This window comes from Halichoerus grypus, chromosome 1 (genome assembly GCF_964656455.1).
Source record: "Halichoerus grypus chromosome 1, mHalGry1.hap1.1, whole genome shotgun sequence".
Classification (NCBI taxonomy): Eukaryota; Metazoa; Chordata; class Mammalia; order Carnivora; family Phocidae; genus Halichoerus; species Halichoerus grypus.
The window spans coordinates 189,525,784-189,545,878 of NC_135712.1; the positions used below are offsets into that span (position 1 = coordinate 189,525,784).

Here is a 20,095-nt window from a genome sequence, read left to right on the forward strand (position 1 = left end):
AGTGAGTTGCTGGGGAGGAGAGGGAACCAGGCAGCTGGGGTCCTGGAAAGCACTGCTCTGAAGGAATGGACACATGAAGTCTCTTGGAAAAAGGAGAACTGCTCTTCTGTTTTGTTCAAGGAAAGCCTTCTTCTTCTTGTAAATATGATTTCCTTTGACCATCCCCATTGTTGGTTGAATATTTAGCCAACAGTCTGATAAATGTCATCTGCACGCCTGTCAGGAGGTGAAAATGAGACCTGGGCTCAAGCCGGGTTTGGGGCATCAAGTTTGAGCACAGGAATGTTGGGAAGAAGGTGGTTCATGAGAGAGGTCCAGGATGTGGATTCCAAAGGTCTCTGAAAGGATGGAGGACAAGGTCGATGTTTGCCTAAGAGCCAAAGGGGTGGCCCGTAGGAAGGGCCACATGTAAAGATTCAGGCTGAGAGGCTAAATATGGATGCACACCTGGGGAGCTGCAACCAGAGGGAGGAGTTCAGAGAAGTGGAGGGGAGTAGAGCCTGGAGTAAGGCTTGAGACCGAGCAGCTGGAGTCCCTCCATCAGGGCCCTACCGCCCCGATGGTAGTGGTGTGAATGGCTTGCCAGGATCTACCTCTTGTTGTTGAGGCCACTTTGGGACACAAGACAGAGTTCATTAGGGAATCCGTATCCCAAAGCCTGAGGGGATTTTACTGACTGTTTTGGAACCAGGCAGTTGAGAGTCAGTGCTCATCAAAAGTAGCATGGCATTTCCATGCTTTCTCCCCACACACTCCCCGTTCCCAACCCTTTCCAATTCAGCCACCGCACGCCACCACAGCCCTTCTCCCCTTAACCAACCACACCACATCTCGTGCATTTGGGGGTGGTTATCGGGGGAGCCCCAGGACACTTGCCCTCACAGTATGCCATAGACGCATGTGTCTTCCTCTCCTGGGTTTCCGGCAGCTCTTGCAGAAGTCATGACAGCATGGTGTGTAGAGTGTCGCCCTGAACCTCACGGACTTCCTCCGATGGCTAATATCACATTTTGAATCCAAATATTATCCAGGTCCTCAAAGTAGACATAAAGCCCGTGAAGAACCCCAGCTGTAGATGTGTAACTACATCATACCCATGGCGGGAGGCTATGAAATGTTTTCAGATAAAAGAGAATATGTGGTATTATATGGAAGATGTTTCCATGGACAAAATAAAGCCAGCTATGAGAGAAAGAGAGCAAGCGAGAGAGATCATAATGTAGAGAATCTTCAGGAGAAGAAAAGGGGGAGAGGCCAGTGAGGACATTAGTGTCCCAGCTACATCCTGGCATCTTTGGCAGGACTTTCCCTGTGGCCCACCCCAAGTCAGTTTGACTCACCCATCCCCCCACCTTTTTTGTGACTACACAGCAGAGTGACTACCCTACTGTTAAGAGTAGTTGACAGTTTGAGAACAGTTACCTTATGTCATGTGCACAAAGTATATGCCATCAGTTTTGTTTTTGCTTTTCCCTTAAAGATTTCTATCTCCTAGATTCAGGTCCATTAGAATTCCTATGATCTCTTGAAGATTGAGTAGGGTTGCTTCCTCTCTCCCCTTCCTCCTCCTAGTTCTCTTAACCCAGTCAAATTCTGCACGTATCTGTTGACTATGTGCTAGGTATGTTCTCAGGTAATGGGATGCCAGCTCTGAATATGTCAAAAAATGAAAAAATAAAAACAGATTATCATTTCATGTAAGGAAGGGGGAGACTATGTAATAGTGGGGCTTCTTTTATGTAAAGGAATTGAGAAGTCCTCGGAGGTGTCCTAGTTTGGGCTGCTGGAACACCATAGTCTGGGTGGGTTAAGGAACTACATTTATTTCCCACTGTTCCAGAGGCTGGGAAATCCTAGATTAAGACACCCTCAGAGCTAGCGTCTGGTGAGAGCCCACTTCCACGAATAGGATTCACAAATCCTGTTCATGATGGCTCCATCCTCATGACCTAATTACCTCCCAAAGGCCCCATCTCCTCCTACCATCTCCTTAGGGAATAGGGTTAGGATCTCAGCATATGAATTTTAGGGGCACACAAACATTCACTCTATAGCAGGAGGTAACACCTGAGCAGAGGCCTATGTGATAATAGCCAGAGGAGCAGCTCACATTTATCCTGCGTTTCTTTATGGTGGCAGGAGATGTGGGAGGGGCTTTCCATAGAAGAGCTCATTTAATCCAGCAGGCCATTGAAGAAGGTACTTCCTTAGCTGCATTCATAAGTGTGGACACCGAGGCTTACAGACGCAAAACTGCTTTCTGAGGGTCACCCGGGAAGTGAGGGGTGGAATGGGGATTTCATCTGACTTTAGAGCTTGGCACTGGTAACCACCAAGCTCTGCTACCTAAGCATTTGTACCCTGCAGGGAGAAATGCCTGGTTCTCTGCTTTCAGTCTCCCTCCCCAGTGGGTTGAAGGTAATGTTTTCACACTGTGCTCTTTGGAAGCTCCAGGGCTTTTTTGAGGCCAGGATAGGGGTGTGGGGTTTACACCACGGTGTCTCGAGAATGCTTCTACTTCTGTCTGTTTTATAGATTAGGCTTCAACAGAATAATTTTTTTTTTTAAAGGGCTTGAAGTCCTTTAAAGAGAGTTGGAAGAGGACTTGCTTAATGAGTATTTAAAAATTTAATTTAAAGAGCGGAGGATATTTGTGGTCATGTAGCAGTAGTGATGGCTGCAGGGGGTGGGGGCTCTGCGACCGCGGTAGTGTCTGGTGGACCCTTGCCTCGGGGCATCCTAGGTTCCAAGTCCTAGTACTTTGCAGTACTCATCCATTCAGTCCTCACAGCAAGCCCAGGTGTTACAAAGGAGGGATCGGAAGCTCTGAGGTGAGTGACTGGTCCAGGCTCCACAGCTGGTGAGTGGCAGGACCAGGACCTGAGGCCAGGGGATCCAGCTGCAGAATGCGTACGTTGTTAACCCGCGATGTGGGGCCAGGGACCTGAGCCTTCTGTCCCTGGGCTTAAAGTGAGAACTGTGCTTGCCCTGAAATCTAGACTCAGTGGCTGTGTGTCCACGGAGAGCACTTGACAGGCTGCACTGGCCATAAGACCGTTGTTCACCACGATCTGGGATGCTCTCTGCCTGTACTCTTTGCTGACAAAGGTGTGACATTTCTCAGGAGCAAAATGTGGTCCTCCAACTTTCACATCCATGGGCCTGGCATGGCCTGCTTGCATAACTCGTTTTTAAAAGATGGACTGTTGTTTCATCACATTAATGAATTAAGCCAAGGCTGACAGCAGCCAGGGCCCAACAGTGTCCTAAGCCAACACCAATAAGACATTATGTGCAACAGGATGGTCAGCCATCGGATGGCCCTCCTTGACCCAAAGTTAATTCTGAAGGTCAAAAGGCAGAGGAAAGTCATCATAAGCTGTTCACCTCATTTCACCACCTGGACAACCAATTCTGACCCATGCCATGAGGGAGCCTTCCTGCTAAGTGTTCCTAAAAGGGCTCCACCACTATAGATCTCAGGTCTAGGGGCAGATTCCTAACAAATTGGAGTCATTGCCAACACAGTAAGGTGCTCCTGCCTCCCACCACCCCCCCCCCCCGCCCCCAGAGGAGGGCTTGAACTAAGGGACATGATACAGTGTGTCTTCCATTAATGGCCAGTCCACATGGAACCATGGAGACAGAAGCTAGCAAGCATGCCATTCTGGACTAAAAAAGTTTAGTCAACATAAATCCCAAGGCCTCAGTCACTGAAATCACCCAGAAAAGGAACCATTATTGATTTCTCATATTATCTAATTTCTGGGCACTGCCTATGGAATCACTCTGTCTCATTGAACAATAAAGTATATTATGAGAAAAACGAGAGATGGTTCCCGGGCTTTCCTCACTGCCTGTTTCCTTTTTTATTATTATTGCCTTAGCAGCATTCATCGTTGGAGCCTCAAAGCCACCAGACAGGGTCCCACAAATCTCCCTGGCTCCTTGTGTGGGAGCGAGGCTGAGATGATATGCAGTCCTCTGGATGCTCCTAGTGTCATCATTCTAGACCCAAACCGAGAAATGATTTAGGAGGTCCCGATAAAACTGGGGATCAGTGGCCTAATCGGAGTCATTTATCCTGTCTTGAGCTATCAAATCAGTGCTCCTGGGTTGCAGGGCGTTGGGTGGGGGTGTTTTTTTTTTTCTGGTATATTTCACAATGATTACTTTGAAAAGAATCTCATTTCTGAAGTTCGTGCTCTCTATAGCATATCCAGGTAGAACATTTGTAAGAAGTAGCAGCTCCACTTAGTAGCTCTGCAGGTTGAGATTTGGCCCATCCTAAAAGAGGATGTCTTTTCTAAAAGCATGACTCCCAGATCAATACCTGCTCACTTGAGTTAGAAGGAAAATGTAACCCTCCAAAAGATGGTTCTGCCTAATTTGTGAATTCAGGAACATTAGAAAACAAGAAAGCATATGTACCAAGAGAAAAGCGGAATGTGGAAAAAGAAATCCAGCGGAGAAATCTGATAATAAAATTTGGATCACACTAAATTCTATTTATTCTGAATGTTTTATTTTGCTGGAGTCGTATGTGAAAATAGCCATATTGAAATGGTGAAAATCTTGTATTCAGCTCGTGTTAAGGAAAGAGAATGTTCCTTTGAAAGATTTTGCAGTAACATTTAAAGCAAGGAACTAATTATTCATAACAAATCACAAAATGGTGGGAGAGGGGGAGCTTCACTTAGGAACCTTTCCCTGCTTGCTGCTGATCCTTTGGTAAGTGAACAGCATAGTCTAAAAATGTTGCATGCAGGCCCAGAGATACTAAAGAAACACAACTTTTCACTATGTAAAATGATTCCCTCCTGACAACGTTTAAATGGTGTGCCAGCCCACCAATAAAGCAGGCTGACAGGTCATGAAGGATCGCATTTCATCACTACTCCGCAGAGGCTGAGTATCTGGATCTTATCACATTGCAAAGGATCTTTGTTCCTTGATTTTATCTGGCACCTTTTTTTTTTTTCCTCTCTGGTTAAACAACCCAGTTGTCACTGTTGGACAAAGAGAAAAGAAACATATCATTATGCTTTAGTTATTTTTAAAAGCACCTGCTTTTTGGAACACACTTTGTAAAAATTACTTGAAATAGATTAACCTTTTGAAATGATAATGACATAAAATTATATTAAGTAATTTTCCTAAAAAATAACTCACATTGAAAATAAAGTGTGACACCATCAGCCTGAAACCCAACTTAGGATCTAGTCTGGATTCAGTTACTTCTGGGTAACTATTTGATACTCAAATCGTGTGTCTGTTTTCACACCCAGGAGCGTCCATCTTGTCCTAGCCTGACCCCCGTGAATTTATAGGTCTGCCTCCTGGTCTCTCTGTTAGCACTAGAAAGGGAAGTAGCACAAGCTTGCCCTTCATGACTGACCTTTCTGGGCTTCTCATCACTTTTATTTAAACCAGATATTAAAGGTGAAAACTATGGTAGTGATGCACTTGGCTAGTGATATAATTAGGAAGCACCATTTCCATAATGACTGTATCACTGTCTCTGGAGGGACATGAAAGCTTGTCCTGTCCCTTTAACGGGACAAGTTGCTAATCCCCTTAACATTTTTTTCCCTTTGGACTGATAATATTTCACTTTTTTTTTTCTTTATAAAATATTCCTAAATGGAGGCTTAAGTAATAAAGCACAGATTATGGAAATGATGCTCATTAAGTAGAGGGCAAGATTTCTAGAAAGCCACAGAGCTACTTCGAAACATGTAACCTCCATTAGAGGCTTCATTTGAATGTTTATTCATGGAGCAGTAAACGTTTATTATTATACATTTTATTGAAACATAAATTAAAGAACTGTAATTATGTGTATGGCAAACAGTAAAGCAATGTGCATTTGTCACAGAATGAGTAAGACAAGGAAAAATGCCATAATTGTTTCATTTGCATCCAAATCCTTTATTGTATACCCAACAGAAAAACAGCCAGAGGGAATAACTGTGGATTAATGTTCTGATACGGTGTATAAATAAAAAAAAAAAAAAATACATATTCTAGATATTCTTTCTAGCAAAGGGAACATCCTGGAATTAATTTGTCAAGGTCACAAGTTATCCAAAGAAAGGGTGGGTTTCTTCTTTTCTCCTGAGAGAGAACCACAGTGACTCTTATTAAAGTTAATGCTGAGCAAAGAATACATCCCCTTGGCAGTCTGTGCAAATCTGATTGTTTTCAGGATGAGCTATTTGCACCAGACACTCAAGCGTATTTGAGGAGTTTTTAAAAAGGACTTATATGAAGCTGGAAAGATAAGACCTTCAAACTTACAGTTTTGTAAAAACAAAAAATACTTTTCAATGGGAAAAAGAGGAATGAATGTGCGATGTAATCATAATGGCTCTGCAGAGGCCACATCCGTGTGTGTGCAGGAACTCTTAAGCAGAGGGAAAAGACAAGAGGGGCCAAGAGAATCTGTATATATGAGGTTCCTTTCTTCTTTCTCCTAAACCAACCTAATAAAGAACACTTAGCAATCACCTATTACCCATCCATCTATCCATTCCTCCACCCACCTACCCACCCATCCACTGGTCCACCTGCCGAGCATTTATTTACATACTATGGTATGTAGGATTGGGGGAAATAAATAATCAGGAGAAAAATACAGTCAGGAATAACCCAGAGTTCCAGACTAATGGAAGAGAGGCACCTGTAATTTTTGGTACTTTATAGTGAAAAGCAGACATTGAAATACATACAAAGAATCAGAGGAGCCCTGGGGAGTCTGAAGGCTACACAGAAAAGGTGGCATTTGAACTGGCTCTTACAAGTTGGGGGGAAATGAGAGAGAAGGAACTCTACACGGAGGAAGGAACGCTGTGTAATTTTTCTTATCAAGGATATGTACTGTAAACACAGCAGCTACCACAATTGCTGATAAAATACAAGGATGACAAATCCGGAAACATTCTTTGTATCTCTTGAAAGTCATTTTACTGGAGTTGTCACTAAGGTGCTCTTTCTGCCCAGCAGCGAACAGAACCCTCGCATATGTGGCTTAATGGGAAGACTTTTTTGTCCTTGAGTCAGTCTACCTTGCCAGGAATGGCCAGCAATCCCTGTACGGACGGATGAAAGAGGACTCCAAACTTTGCTGTGACAGAGAGGAGAAGGCAAGGGGAGTCAACGCTCAGAGAAGAAGACCCTTTGCTCTTCTTTGCTCCCACTTTTGTTGGTCCTTCAGGATAATCACAAATTCTTATCACTGTTTCTCAAGCACGCGGTGTGTGACAAGGGGTCTTACTGGAACTAGGAGGATCTATTTACGGGAAGGATACGATATGTTAATCTGCGTGTTCTACCAGTGCTGCTAAACATAGCCTAAGGGACAAGGCATACGTCTCTTAGATCACAGGGCGGCTGTTTGGGCTAAGAAAGCTTCAGGGAAGACACCTCCCCTCGGCATTCCAACAGCAAAGCGGCCCCGGCATTCCAAAGGCTCACACCCTTCTCCGAAACCTTCCATCGCCCCCAGCAGCCCCTCTGTTCCATTTTAGCAAGCCAGGTATTATGGCTGATTTCATGCTCTACATTAACCCCAACATACCTGGAATTCCACCTGTCTTGTTGCATGAGCATGCCCTCCTGCCAGAAAAATGACCAGATTTACATGGGTTTATCATGGTTTTATAAATCTTGCTCGAGTTTGTCAACTTTTTAAAGGGCAGTGATGATACATTCGACTTCCTTCTTGCTGAACAGTTACAAAAACTTGAAGCTGTCCTATCACTGAAAATCAATGATGAACCAAGAGATAATTGAGAACATGTGTACAGGATTGATCTCAGATTTATACAAAATCTGTTGTTTTATGGGACTCTTGCAGAAGTGCTTACTATCCTAAGGGTGAGTAGCGTATGGGGCAGTTGGCTTATAACTTCTGCTGGGGCGCGTCTAACTATATTACAGTGCCAATAGTAAGTGTCATCCCTCGGTGTGGCCGTTAAGCAACCTGCTCAGTCCTTCTCCTCAGGCCTCAATGTCTTCATTTATAAATTCTTTCACCTTGCCTCACCTTTCAAGTAGAGAGAAAACCAGTATTCTAACACATAAGATCATTGTGTGGATAAAATGAGATATGTAGATAAAGTGCTTAGGCCAATGCTAGCATATTCTAAATATTCAGTAAATTTTATTATTTCTCTATTACACCGCAGGAATTCTGGAAATATTTTTGACAGTCTGCCCCTACTCTAAACCAGAAGGCTCAGCTCTGTAGTGAGCCTTGTGAAATGTGCTCTGTTCTGAACCATCACAACCACCCCAAAGCCTGTGTTTTCTTTATGGTCAGATTCTGCCTTACTTGCTTTGGGAAGTAGGGTTTTGTAGTTCCAAAATAAACGTCACTGGAGTACTCCTGCGCACGGGGCTTTGAGGACACCTTGACACAGTCAACTCAAGAACAAAATTAGTGGTCTGTCAAAAGGCACAGGCACAGTGATGGTTTCTGACCCTGCTGTCAAAGAGTTCCTTCCTTTAGAATATCAGCCATGTTCAAGCAACTGGTATGCCTTTCATGAAACAGAAGAAACACAGTGTTGTTCCTGTGCCCAGACTGGCCCAGTTAAGTTGAGAGACTTTAAGAAAAAAATAAAAGCTAAAAAGCCAGTTCAGTTAAAAAACAAAACAAAATAAAACTCCCAGAATTTGTGGAGACCCCGTCGAGTTTTTTGGCTTAACAATTGTGTTTTTAAGCCATATATCAATGGTGGTGCTCCAGTTGTGAATTATAATAATATATCATGAGACGGATAGTGCTCCCATGATATATGGGTGCAGCACATCATCTCAGCATCATGGCTTTGATGATGTACAGCTCCAAACCACAATGAGAGTTTAAAGGAGCTTTTAGCGACCAGACAGCTTTAAATTTCAAATTTTCTAAAAATTAAGGTCTTTTCAAGTCAAATAAAAGCAAGATGATGGAATCCAATGCTGTATAAAATGTCCCTGCCCTCTGAGAGCCTGGGAATGTGTCTTTCCCTTTTGGCTTTAAGCTCAGGACATAGAAATAATTGGCAGGCTCTTCTTCAATTTCTCCTTCACAAGAACGGAAGCTCGGAGAACTGAGCAAACATGAGCTAGTGTCAGTGCATCTGTTTTGCCAATCAGTTCCCCCCATCTTCCGCACGGCAAGCATGAGTAGCTCATCTTCGCAGCCAAGGACTGGATCACATGAGATGATTTTTGTTTTCTTTGTTTTAAGGAGCACTTCTGCTGAAATTCAGAACAAAATGAACACATAAAAAGTAGAACAACTTCCTTACCCATCGCTCACAAATTCAAAAGAGGGCCCCCAGGAAGACAAACTTGCCTTTTCTATCATTTGTCTTTGTAAAGTAAAAGCACTGATTGCAAATGAGGAGAAAACTCAAAGGTGACTGACATCTGGGCTGTTCACCCCGAGCAGGAACTGGGAGCTATTGCTTTAGTTCTAGCACCTTTCCTGTCTTAATGATGTGTTTATAAGATGCTGATGTTGCTGAGGAGAATGTACCGACTTTGTTTAAAAACCACTGGATTTTGGGGGCAAGGAAATCACTGTCAATTAAAAAAGCAGGTGCTGGAAGCACCTCCCCTCCTCCTCCTCCTTTTAATCCTACTGCAATAAACAGAACAAAATGAGAAATCTCCCTACTGTTTGTATAATAGGCCCAAACAGGAACAGCAAGAGACAATTACATTTCAAGTGGCTTCTTCCATTTTCCTTTCCTAAGTGAATTAAAGGGTAGCATGGCAGTAGAGTGACGGCCATGTGGAGAGAAACAACTGGGCAGGAGGAATTAACACAGTCTCCCTGCCCATTATCTTGCCTCTAGTTTTTCACTCCTTTGGCTTCCTCCACAGAATCTAATTCTCAAATTACAATAAATTTTCGATGTCCACCTCCTACTCCTCCCTGACTTCCAAAAGGCAAAACATCCTGTTTTCACCAAATAGAACCTTTTTTTTTTGGTCTCAAAAAGAAGTTCTGGGCCTTTTATTCCCCCCCCCCCTTATATAAATAGCTTTACGTATATAATCTGGGTATCAAAAAGAAATAAACACATCACCCATTATTCCGAGGCTGTCATTTGAAGTGTCTGATTGAGGGAGACCTGGTGTCTCGAGAGATGTGGGCTATGTCATCACGTGTTCGAAGAATCCCCTAAATTTAATTCGCTTCTTTTCTATAAAGAGAACACTGACACATCATTTAATTATTTTTTTTCCTCATAAGTCAAGGACTTTACTTAGACATCTGTCGTACTATCACACCATTCATCCATCCATTTCTAAGTCATTGTCCATTATACCAGGAGCTACCATGTCTGTGAGAACAGTATACGTTCATAACAGAGCACAGTGCTCTAGACGTATTAGCACATCCAAAACATGAAGAAATAGGAGCTACGACTGTCTCCATTTTTCTGGAGGAGGAAACGGGGCTTACTGAGAACAAGTAAATTATCCAGGGTCACCAAATCGATCACAGTGGCAGAGTGGAGATACTAAGGCAGGTTGAGGAGATGTCACATCCCATCTTTGTGATACCACTGTCCTTCCCAACTACACAACTAGTATATGGGTGAACATGTGTTTGGGTTTATTTGGAATAGTCCAGGCTTAGGCCTGTCATTATAAACAGGCCAGTGTAGTTGGGAACAGGCCTCCTTTCACTCTCAAAAGTTCCGCTGTAGACAGTCAATTCTATGGTTCCCTAGGCAGTCCTACTTCGGCTGATTCTAAGTATTCTCATCTGCCTCCACTGGGAAAACAGAGAAGGAAGGGCAGGAGGCTGGCTTTTGTGAAATTCTTGAGACAGGGTGGCCTGCTGACTCTGTTCATGTGCTTGTTCCATTTATGTATCTCCTTTGGAGAAATGCTTATTCCTACCTCGCCTATTTTTTTAGTTGGAATTTGGTCTTTCACTGTAATAATTCCTCATACATCCTGCATACAGTGCCCTATCAGATATATGATCTACAAAAATATTCTCCCATTCTCTGAGTTGACTTTTCAATTTCTTGATGGTATCCTTTGAAGCCCAGTGTTTTACATTTTGATGATGTTCACCCTCTTCCACTTTTAAGGACCCTTGTAAATGGGGCGCATGGGTGACTCAGTCAGTTAAGCAGCTGCCTTTGGCTCAGGTCATGATTCCAGGGCCCTGGGATTGAGCCCCATGTCAGGCTCCCTGCTCAGCAAGGAGCCTGCTTTTCCCTCTCCCTCTGCCTGCTGCTCCCCCTGCTTGTGCTCTCTCTCTCTCTCTCTCTGTCAAATAAATAAATAAAATCTTAAAAAAAAAAAAGGACCCTTGTGATTACCCTGGGCCAGGTGGATAATCCAAGATCATCCACACACTTCCCATTTTAAGGGAAACTGGTTAACAGCCTTAATCTTTCTACAACCTACTTCTCCTTTGCCATGGAACCTAATGTATTCACAAGTTCAGGAAGTAGGACGTGAACATACTGGAGGGGTCACTATCTGCCCCTGATCTGCAGTGGTTTTTGTTATTTATTAGAATCAGATTTGCCTTCTGAGGTCACTCATTGATCTGAGTGAGGAGGTTCATGTGGCAGCAGCTGGGGGTGGCAGGACACTAGTTATGGAGAGGGTAGTTGTTTCCCTCTAGCCTTCCTTGCCCTTTCCCCTTGCCATGATTGTATCCCTTATAACCAACTCGCACTGTAGTCCAGCAAGGGCAAAAGACACCAGTGTGGCGACACCGACCATCCTCAAGTGAGTATGAGGTAAAGTAGGTGTGTTCAGAAGGGAAGGAGAAGCTCCGTAGCACAAAAGAGGCAGGGCCTACAAAAATGTTGGCAGGGTATTAAAACTCAGAGAAATCCCACATTTGGAGAAAAACTGAGAGATAACAGAAAGGGCTTTTAAAGCTAAAATGTGCTCAACCACAGGGACCAAGAAAAGGTGGATCTCCTGATTGATGCAAATGACTTACGTTTAATAAATGAGGGAAACAAAGACTTGCCATTTGAACAACTTTGTTCATCTATATGATACTGGGCATGGCTTCCAACTAGGAAAGAGTAAGATAGAAATGGAACTCAGGAGATAACACTGCTGTCAGTGAATCGAAGTTTCTACGCAAAGGCCAGTTCCATCCCATGATCCCAAAAGGACTTGCAGATGTGATCAAAGACATGACTGAGAAATCGTGGAGCTTGAGAGAGGCATCAAGGAGCCGCAGCAAGGAGGTGTCCTTATATTTGGAATGGATATTTGGGAGAAGCAGGGTGGCCTCCTAAGAGATGGTGTCACGACAGATGCGGGTTCAGATTTCAGCGCTTGGTCACTCTCTGCAGGAGCTTGGGCAAGTTGCTTAACCTCGTTGGGTCTATTTTGTCACCTGAACATGATAATGCATTTATTAATCACCTCTTGGGTGTATTGGAAGGCTTCATTGAAATGGTGTACAATCATCCTAGGGACTGGCATGGAGCGAGCTTTAAATAAATGCTAACAATGATTTCTACTATGAAAGGTTATAATAATTATAGAAACTAGTAGGCTGAGACAACTTCAGCCATATTTACCAAAAAGTGATTTCCTTTCTCCTCTGCCTGTATAACCATTGATTTCTTTCCAAGACTCCTTTTCCTTAGAAAGTTGCCTGTGCTTATTTATCTCCCTTTCTTCACCTTCCCCTCTCTCTTAAATCTACATCAGTTTTTTTTTAAATAACAGCTTTATTGATAAATAATTCACATGCCATCAAATTCACTCTTTTAAAGTATACCGTTCCAAGTTTTTCTAGAATATTCCCAATGTCGTGCAACCATCACAACTATCTAATTCCAGAATATATTCGTCATCCCCAAAAGAAACGTCATGCCCTCTAGTGGTGACTCCTTATTCTCCCATGGCAACTGCTAATTTACTCTGTCTCTATGGATTTGCCTTTTCTGGACATTTCACATAAATAGAATCAGACAATATCTGGCCTTTTATGTCTGGTTTCTTTCATGTGGCATAATTCATTTAGCATAATTCTTCAACTTAGTAGTTCTTCCTTCCTTTTTATGGCCGAATCATGTTCCAGTGTGTGGCTGTACTGCATCTTATTGATGCGTTCACTGCTTGATGGGCATTTGGGTTGTTTCCCCTATTTGACTGTTGTAAATAATACTGCTATAAATATTCATGTGCAAGTTTTTGTGTGGACATATGTTTTCATATCTCTTGGGCACATGCTTAGGAGTGGAATTCTGGGTTATATGGAAACTCTGTTTAACTTTTCGAGGAAGTGTCAAGCTATTTTCCAAACCAGTGATACTCTTACATTCCCACCAACAGTGTAGGAAGGTTTTAATTCTCCATATTCTCGCCAACACTTGTTATTGTCTTACCTTTTTTTTTTTTTCTTTAATTGCCTTTCTGTTGAATAGGAGGTGATATTTCAGTGTGGCTTTGCTTTGCATTTCACTACTGACTAATGATATTGAATCTGTTTTCAGTTAAGTGTTTATCCCCCTGATTTGACTGGAACCAACTCAAGCTTTCAACAACATTGACACTGATGATTATTCCTTCCTTCTTGAAATTCCCTCCTCTCTCAGCTTTAGCACTGACCCTCTCCTGACTTGTCTCTTTCCTCACCATATCCTTAACTTTGAATCCTTTTTTTTTCTTTCCAAACTTCAAATGTGTAAGAGTCCCAATTCTGAATTTTTAGCTCTGCCCGCTATATTTTTTCCATAACACTTATCTTCACCTGAAATTAAGTTGTATATTTATTTGCTTGTTTGTTTTCTGCATCACCTCTTGGAATGTAGCTTTGTGCGGGGAGGGACTTTGTCTTGTTTAGTACTGTATCCCTGGTTCCTAGAGTAGCACCTGGTTATAAATAATTTTGCATGAATAATTGTATTAGAAAAGTATAGATAGATGTTATACAAATAAGGATTTGAGATCTCCATTATTAAATAAGTTTCCTGGTAGCTAATTGAACATATTTAATTGAGTGTATTTAATGTGGTTCTTGCCTGATACTGTAATATGCTAATGAGCATTGTGAAATTTTACTTGACCATAAAAACTTTTTTGGTATGGAATATGTCATGGCTTTTCTGAAGTATTCTTCAGAAAACTCAAGCAGCTAAACTGCTTGACACCCTAGCAAAATTTAAACTCTAGCAAAAAAATAAACCCTGGCAAAATTTTGGAGTGCTTTATTAAGTAGAAGTTTTGCCACCACTTAGAAAAGTAAGTGATGATCACCAAGGCTCAATATGAATTCACTAAGGACAGGTTATGTTAAAATATCCCCATGTGTGCTGATCATAGGGTTGTATTTGTTTTGTTTTGTTTTATTGGAATACCATTCTACTGGAAGGCCGTGGTAATGGTATTCCTTCACAACAGTGAAGTTGTCAGCTGGGTTTATCATGATTTCCCTTTTCTGAGAAGTTGAGTGGGTTGTCAGGATCTTGTGATCAGTCTGTCACTTAAGAATTTATGTCAAGATATCAGGCTGGGTTGAGGTCTGTGCCCTTGGGGAGAATCACCTATGTAGTGAGCTGTTTGTTATCATCAGTGCCACACTAAATCTCAGGTGGTTACCAATGATCAGGAAAGACATTTCCAGGACTGGGTGATAACAAAGCTTATAGAGATAACCCTGAACACTAAACCCAGGTGGGCAAGGTAAAAAAAAGAAGGCATGGGATGGGCCTGGACCCAGGAGGTTCCCTTCATATAATATTAAGTTCATAGCCAGCCCTAGTTCATTAATGAACAACAGGCACATCCTTAAGGAAAAGGCACAGAGGGTGACAAGAGTGTAGGAAGCCAGGGGCACTTAGTAGGTCTTCCAGAAGCTGATAAGGCAGACAAAACAATTAGTGACCTTGGTGCCTGTGGTCACTTTTGGTAGGAAAAAGGTCAGGAAGCAGAAGGATAGTCTAAACCAATGACGTTGGCACCACCTGGCAGTTTGTTTGAAATGCACGTTTTGGGGGCCCAAGGATCTGTGTCTCACCAAGCCCAGGTGCATGCTCAACTTTGAAAACCACCAGTCAATGCAAGAGAAACAAGCCATAGCAACAGATAAACTAGAAACACACCCCACTCGAGGAGCTTCTTAAATCTCTTCCTTGCTAGTGTGGGATCTAGTGCCTGGATGTGATCTCTACTTGGTCTGAAGGTCAAAAAAATGATAATGAAAATAAGTAAAAATAATAATAATAGTAATAAGAGTAATAGTGCTATAGCTACATGTACTGAGTGCTGATGATGCACAAAGCAGCATGCTGAGCGCAGGCTTAGTGGATTTGAATCCTCTTAATGACCATGTGAGGTAGAGATTGCTGCCATCCCTGCTGCAGCCAAGGATACAGAGATCCAGGCCCTTCTGAGTCAGGGGCCGCGGCCAGTAAGTGATCGGTCAGGTTCGCAGTAGGCAGTTTGACTGCAGGGCACTGGTGTGGAATACCTGATTATTCCACGTACGAGGGAGGTGGTGGGTGGGTGGATAGAAGAAAGGAAGAAAAGAAGGAAGCAGGGCAGAAAGGAAGGAAGGAGAAAAGGAAGAAAGGAAAGGGGAAAGAACAAGAGGAGGGAAGGAGAGCTGCAGGTTTGGGAAGCAAGGGTCGAGTGAAGCCTCCTTCCAAGGGGGGCTCTCTCCTTGTGCTGTGGCATTTTTCTGGTCTCACCTTGAAGTCAGCCAGCCTGTGTCCTTCAGCATATTCCAGCCTGAGCCCATCCTCCATTGCTTTCTCCTAAGACTGTTCCACGGGCAGTTTGCAACTTATGTTTCCCTGTGTATTTGTTCCCCTTGTCTCCCTATGCTCACACCATCTTTGTAACTTAAGTATACACTGTCCCAGTTGCTGAACAGTCTATGACTACCTTCCATCATCAACTGGAGAATATTCTGGCAAAAACGTGTCCTTCTTTGGGGACTGTGCACTCAGGCTGATGTGAGGCTCCTCTGCGTTCGTTCACCTTGGACCGCCTTGTTCCCTGCCTCTGCTTTAATAGCATATCATTTTTCCCCTCTGTGTGCAGCAAAGCCACAGGGACACTTCATCTCACATTCTTCAGAGGCTCTTTGGAAGCTCAGAGCCTGATCTCTGTAATCAAGAAGGGGTGGGCGTGATCAGGGACTAAGTTTGATTCTTTGTCTGCCTCTCTACATTTAGGCTTTTCATTTTCACATTCCTCCCCACGGTTTGTAATAAACACAGGAACATAGCTCAAGGGCAGGAATGAGGTTTAACTTTAGCCGAGGTACAATAGAGGCTATTTGGAAAGTAAAACTTTCAAACGGCGTTTAGCCTTGAAGAATATATTGAATTAGATATGCGATGTGCCTTGATTCATGATCTCTGCATAACAACATTGCTATGACTATTACCTGGGGGCTTTCATAGACTGGAGACACGGGCTTTTTAATAGATCGAACTCACAGAAGGAGCATGGATGCTCATGAAGAGTGTGGGGGCAAGAGCCACAAGCCCTGGGTTCCTGCAGGGACGCTGCCACCTCCTGAGGGGCCTTGACCACTTCTGAGGGTAGATTTCCTCATCTGTAAAGGGGATCTGAGAGTAGAAGTTGCCTCATGGGATTATTCAGAGCAGTACATGAGATCCATGCTAAGCATAGAGCTTTCTTATCACAGTAAGTAAATGTTTAATAAAGGAGGACTATTTGTATTACTGTTAAATGATTTTTATTTGAAAACCATGATTCTGTAACTTGGCCCACACTCTTTGCTGCTCTCACTTATTTGCTCTTACACAATTCTCTGTTGGCCAATTTTGATTTCTTGTCCCTTTCAGAGTCCCTGCAGTCACCTTTTTAAACCATGCTGTCACTTCAAAGCACTGGCTAACTACAGCCAAGACTGACAGCTATGGATAATTCCACAGACCCCCCAAAACACCCTGGCATTTCACTCAAATTGTCATCCATGCCACCACATTTTTCTCTCTTGTTTTGAGCCTCTCTCTTCTCCATAGATTTCAGATACAGTCACTGAAGGTGAACATCATCCTCCTCTGAAAACTAATCCAGCAGGAACCAATGTGGAGTAATTGGGCTTCATGGGAGCATCACTGTCAAGTCTCGAAATATATGGGGAGATAATCACATTTCATTTTTTTCTCTCTCGTTCATTTTCAGCATGTTCACGTCCACGTTCTTCCGAGGAAGGCTGGAGACTTTCACAGGAATGACAGCATCTATGATGAGGTGGGTCTGTTCTCTCTGATCTTATTGTGTGATCACAGGGGCTGTCGGTATGATGAAATCAAGCTGATGAACTAGGCATCACCCTGATATATGGGCTTACATGGGATTCCACCCAGTACGACTTGGGAAGTGACAGTAGCAGCCAAGGAGCCGAGAATGGCCATGACAGGAACCAAAGACAAATGAATTATAATGATTTTCTTTTTCAAATGAAATGTGGCAGAAAGCAAGTGTCCTTGTGATTTCCACCCTCTCATTTACCAGGACACTAAATATTGTGTGGCGATATGGCCCAGAGTCTCCACAGGAGAAAATCTATAGTGCTGCTGACCAATGGAAATGAAGCCGACTCGTATATTATTTTTCTAGTCAGATGCTCCATTTAATTTTAAAGACCTTTGGACCTCAGCTTGTCTCTCCTAATAGTACTTTTTTTTTTTTTTAAGATTTTATTTATTTATTTGACAGAGACACAGCAAGAGAGGGAACACAAGCAGGGGGAGTGGGAGAGGGAGAAGCAGGCTTCCCGTGGAGCAGGGAGCCCGATGCAGGGCTCGATCCCAGGACCCTGGGATCATGACCTGAGCTGAAGGCAGACGCTTCACGACTGAGCCACCCAGGCGCCCCACTCCTAATAGCATTTATTCAAAGTGAAACTTTGAATTATCATCAGCAGAACCTAGTTGGCTTGAATGATATGAGTGCCACCCTTGTATTATAAACATTTTAGCAGTTAACTGATTTCTGGATATTTCCATTAAAAAATATAAATGTGAAACCACTTATAGAGATGAAGTAGCAAGGTGATCTGCTCCTACGGTCTCATCTACCTGAGAAACTTCAGGGGTCTGTGTGCACTATGTGGGGTAAATATCCTATAATGGATATGCTGATGTAAAATATTAGACGATAATTTCAGTTTAACTGCTTATTCTAGCCAGGGAAGGGCACATATGTTCCCCAAATGATCAGATGGCAGGGGTGCCCTGAGTGCTTGGTTGGAAAGGGTTTTGAGGCTGTTTCTGGATGAAACAAAAACAAATGCTGTGATTGATTAGCAGTATCTATCACAGGTGTCAGATAGGAAAGAGGTACCAATTTTGCCATCTTTTTGACACTACTATTCTAACCACTTGTTAGACGTTTAAAGTACATTTTTTTTTTATTTTGGTTGTTCATCATGTGGCTCTATCCCTACGATTATCTCCACCTGGTTTTATATTTGTAGGGTGTTTTTTTTGTCTTTTTTTTTTTTTTTTTTTTGTATTTGTAGTGGTTTTTTTTGCAGTAACTAGGTATTAAAATGGCTACCCAGACACTAAAAATAAAGAATGGGAGGTCATCAGTTAATAATGAGACTTACAATTAATTTTTCTGGGGCTCACTGGATCCTCGGCGGTGACTGGTGATCATGCTTTTGGGATATCCCTCACTATATTGTGCCTCCTATGAGCTGCAATAGGCCTGTGCAGAGTGGAAATGTTCCAGTTACCGGTTCCTAAGTACTGGTTTTTGGACCAATTGCTGCAAATCTCCATTCCCCATAGATCCCATCCCTAGAGATTTTGACCCAGTAGATTGCAGGGGCACACTGGAATCAGTAATTATGGGAGCATAAGAAAGTGCCCAGGAGATTCTGATCGTGGCTAGATTTGGGAATAGTCTCTCTCCCAAATTTGTGCTTTCTGAAAGTTGTATCCTATAATATTGTAATTTGAACTCCTTTTCATGAGATGTGGAATGTGACTTGGAGTTAGTAAGGGCTTAGTTCAAGTTGGAAGAAAATCAGAATTATGGAGTAATTATAGAGAGATGCATTTTTAAAAAATATGAGTACTGATCTTATTAGCATAAACTAAGGTTAATAAAATGTTGCCAAGTACAGGCTATTTTAATGAATAAATTAGCACATGATTTATATACAAGTGAATACTGCTAAAGTGTTATTAAAAGTGCTTGAAAACACTGTTTTCTTAGGCTGAACTGTCACCTTGAAATCTTATTTATATTCCTAATGTGCTCATGACAGGAGCCGTGGGGCTGCATTTCAGCCCAGTTTGAGACACAATGTCCAACGCTGAGGTTGGCGTGTGGCCTTTCTCTCCTCCCTTACTCTTTTGCTCTTGTGTGTATGCTCTCGCAGCGTCTCTAGCCCCATTGATGAGGCAACACATGTTCCTGCTTCTCCCTATTTGGAGAAGCATCTCTGGAGATGGAATTACTATAAGAGTTCTGTTTTTTTGTTGTTTTGTTTTGTTTTCAATTAACTGCTAAGTCATGTAGTATAGACAGTACCCACTAAGGGAGATTGTGGTATAAAACTATGAAGTGATTGAACTTCAGAGACAGACCGAATTAGGTTTAAATCCAAGTGTCACTGCTAATTTTGTGACATGGGGCAAGTCACTGAAGCTCTATCTTTAAAAATGGAGATAACACCCTTCAAAGGCTCATACGAAACATATGATATACCGTACCTAAAAAGTTCATTGCGGGGATTGGTATCTACTAGGCATTTATTGATAGGTAGTGGTTCTGTTCTTATTGTGATCATTAATTTTGTTTCTAAAAGAACTTGCAGTTGGTGGGTAAAGGGAGAACTTAGATTCAAAGCCATGTCATTGGATGCTTCCATTCAACACTCTTTTCAGGGGTCAGATTTCCAATTTTTCCTCTCAGATTCATCTTCCTCTTGTACAAAAATATACTTTTCCAGTTTCACCACATAATAAGATAATGTCTAGAAACTGGCACAAGGAGCATGAAGCATTGCACAGGCATTATTGGTACAAGACATAATGTACATTAGACTGAGTGATCTTCATCAGAAATGATAGAGTGATGAGGGACAGCATTCTTTATGCTG

At 42.5% G+C, this 20,095-nt stretch overlaps 1 protein-coding gene across 9 annotated transcripts in view; it reads left to right on the forward strand.

Moving 5' to 3' along the window:
* LOC118553122 (bis(5'-adenosyl)-triphosphatase) overlaps positions 1 to 20,095 on the forward strand; it is a 1,451,800-nt gene that overhangs the window by 1,259,946 nt on the left and 171,759 nt on the right. For all 9 annotated transcript variants that reach the window (XM_078076485.1, XM_078076478.1, XM_078076488.1 and 6 more), the window contains one exon: positions 17,161 to 17,229. In XM_078076485.1, coding sequence (XP_077932611.1) covers positions 17,161 to 17,229 — 69 coding nt within the window. The remainder of the gene's footprint in view (positions 1 to 17,160; positions 17,230 to 20,095) is intronic.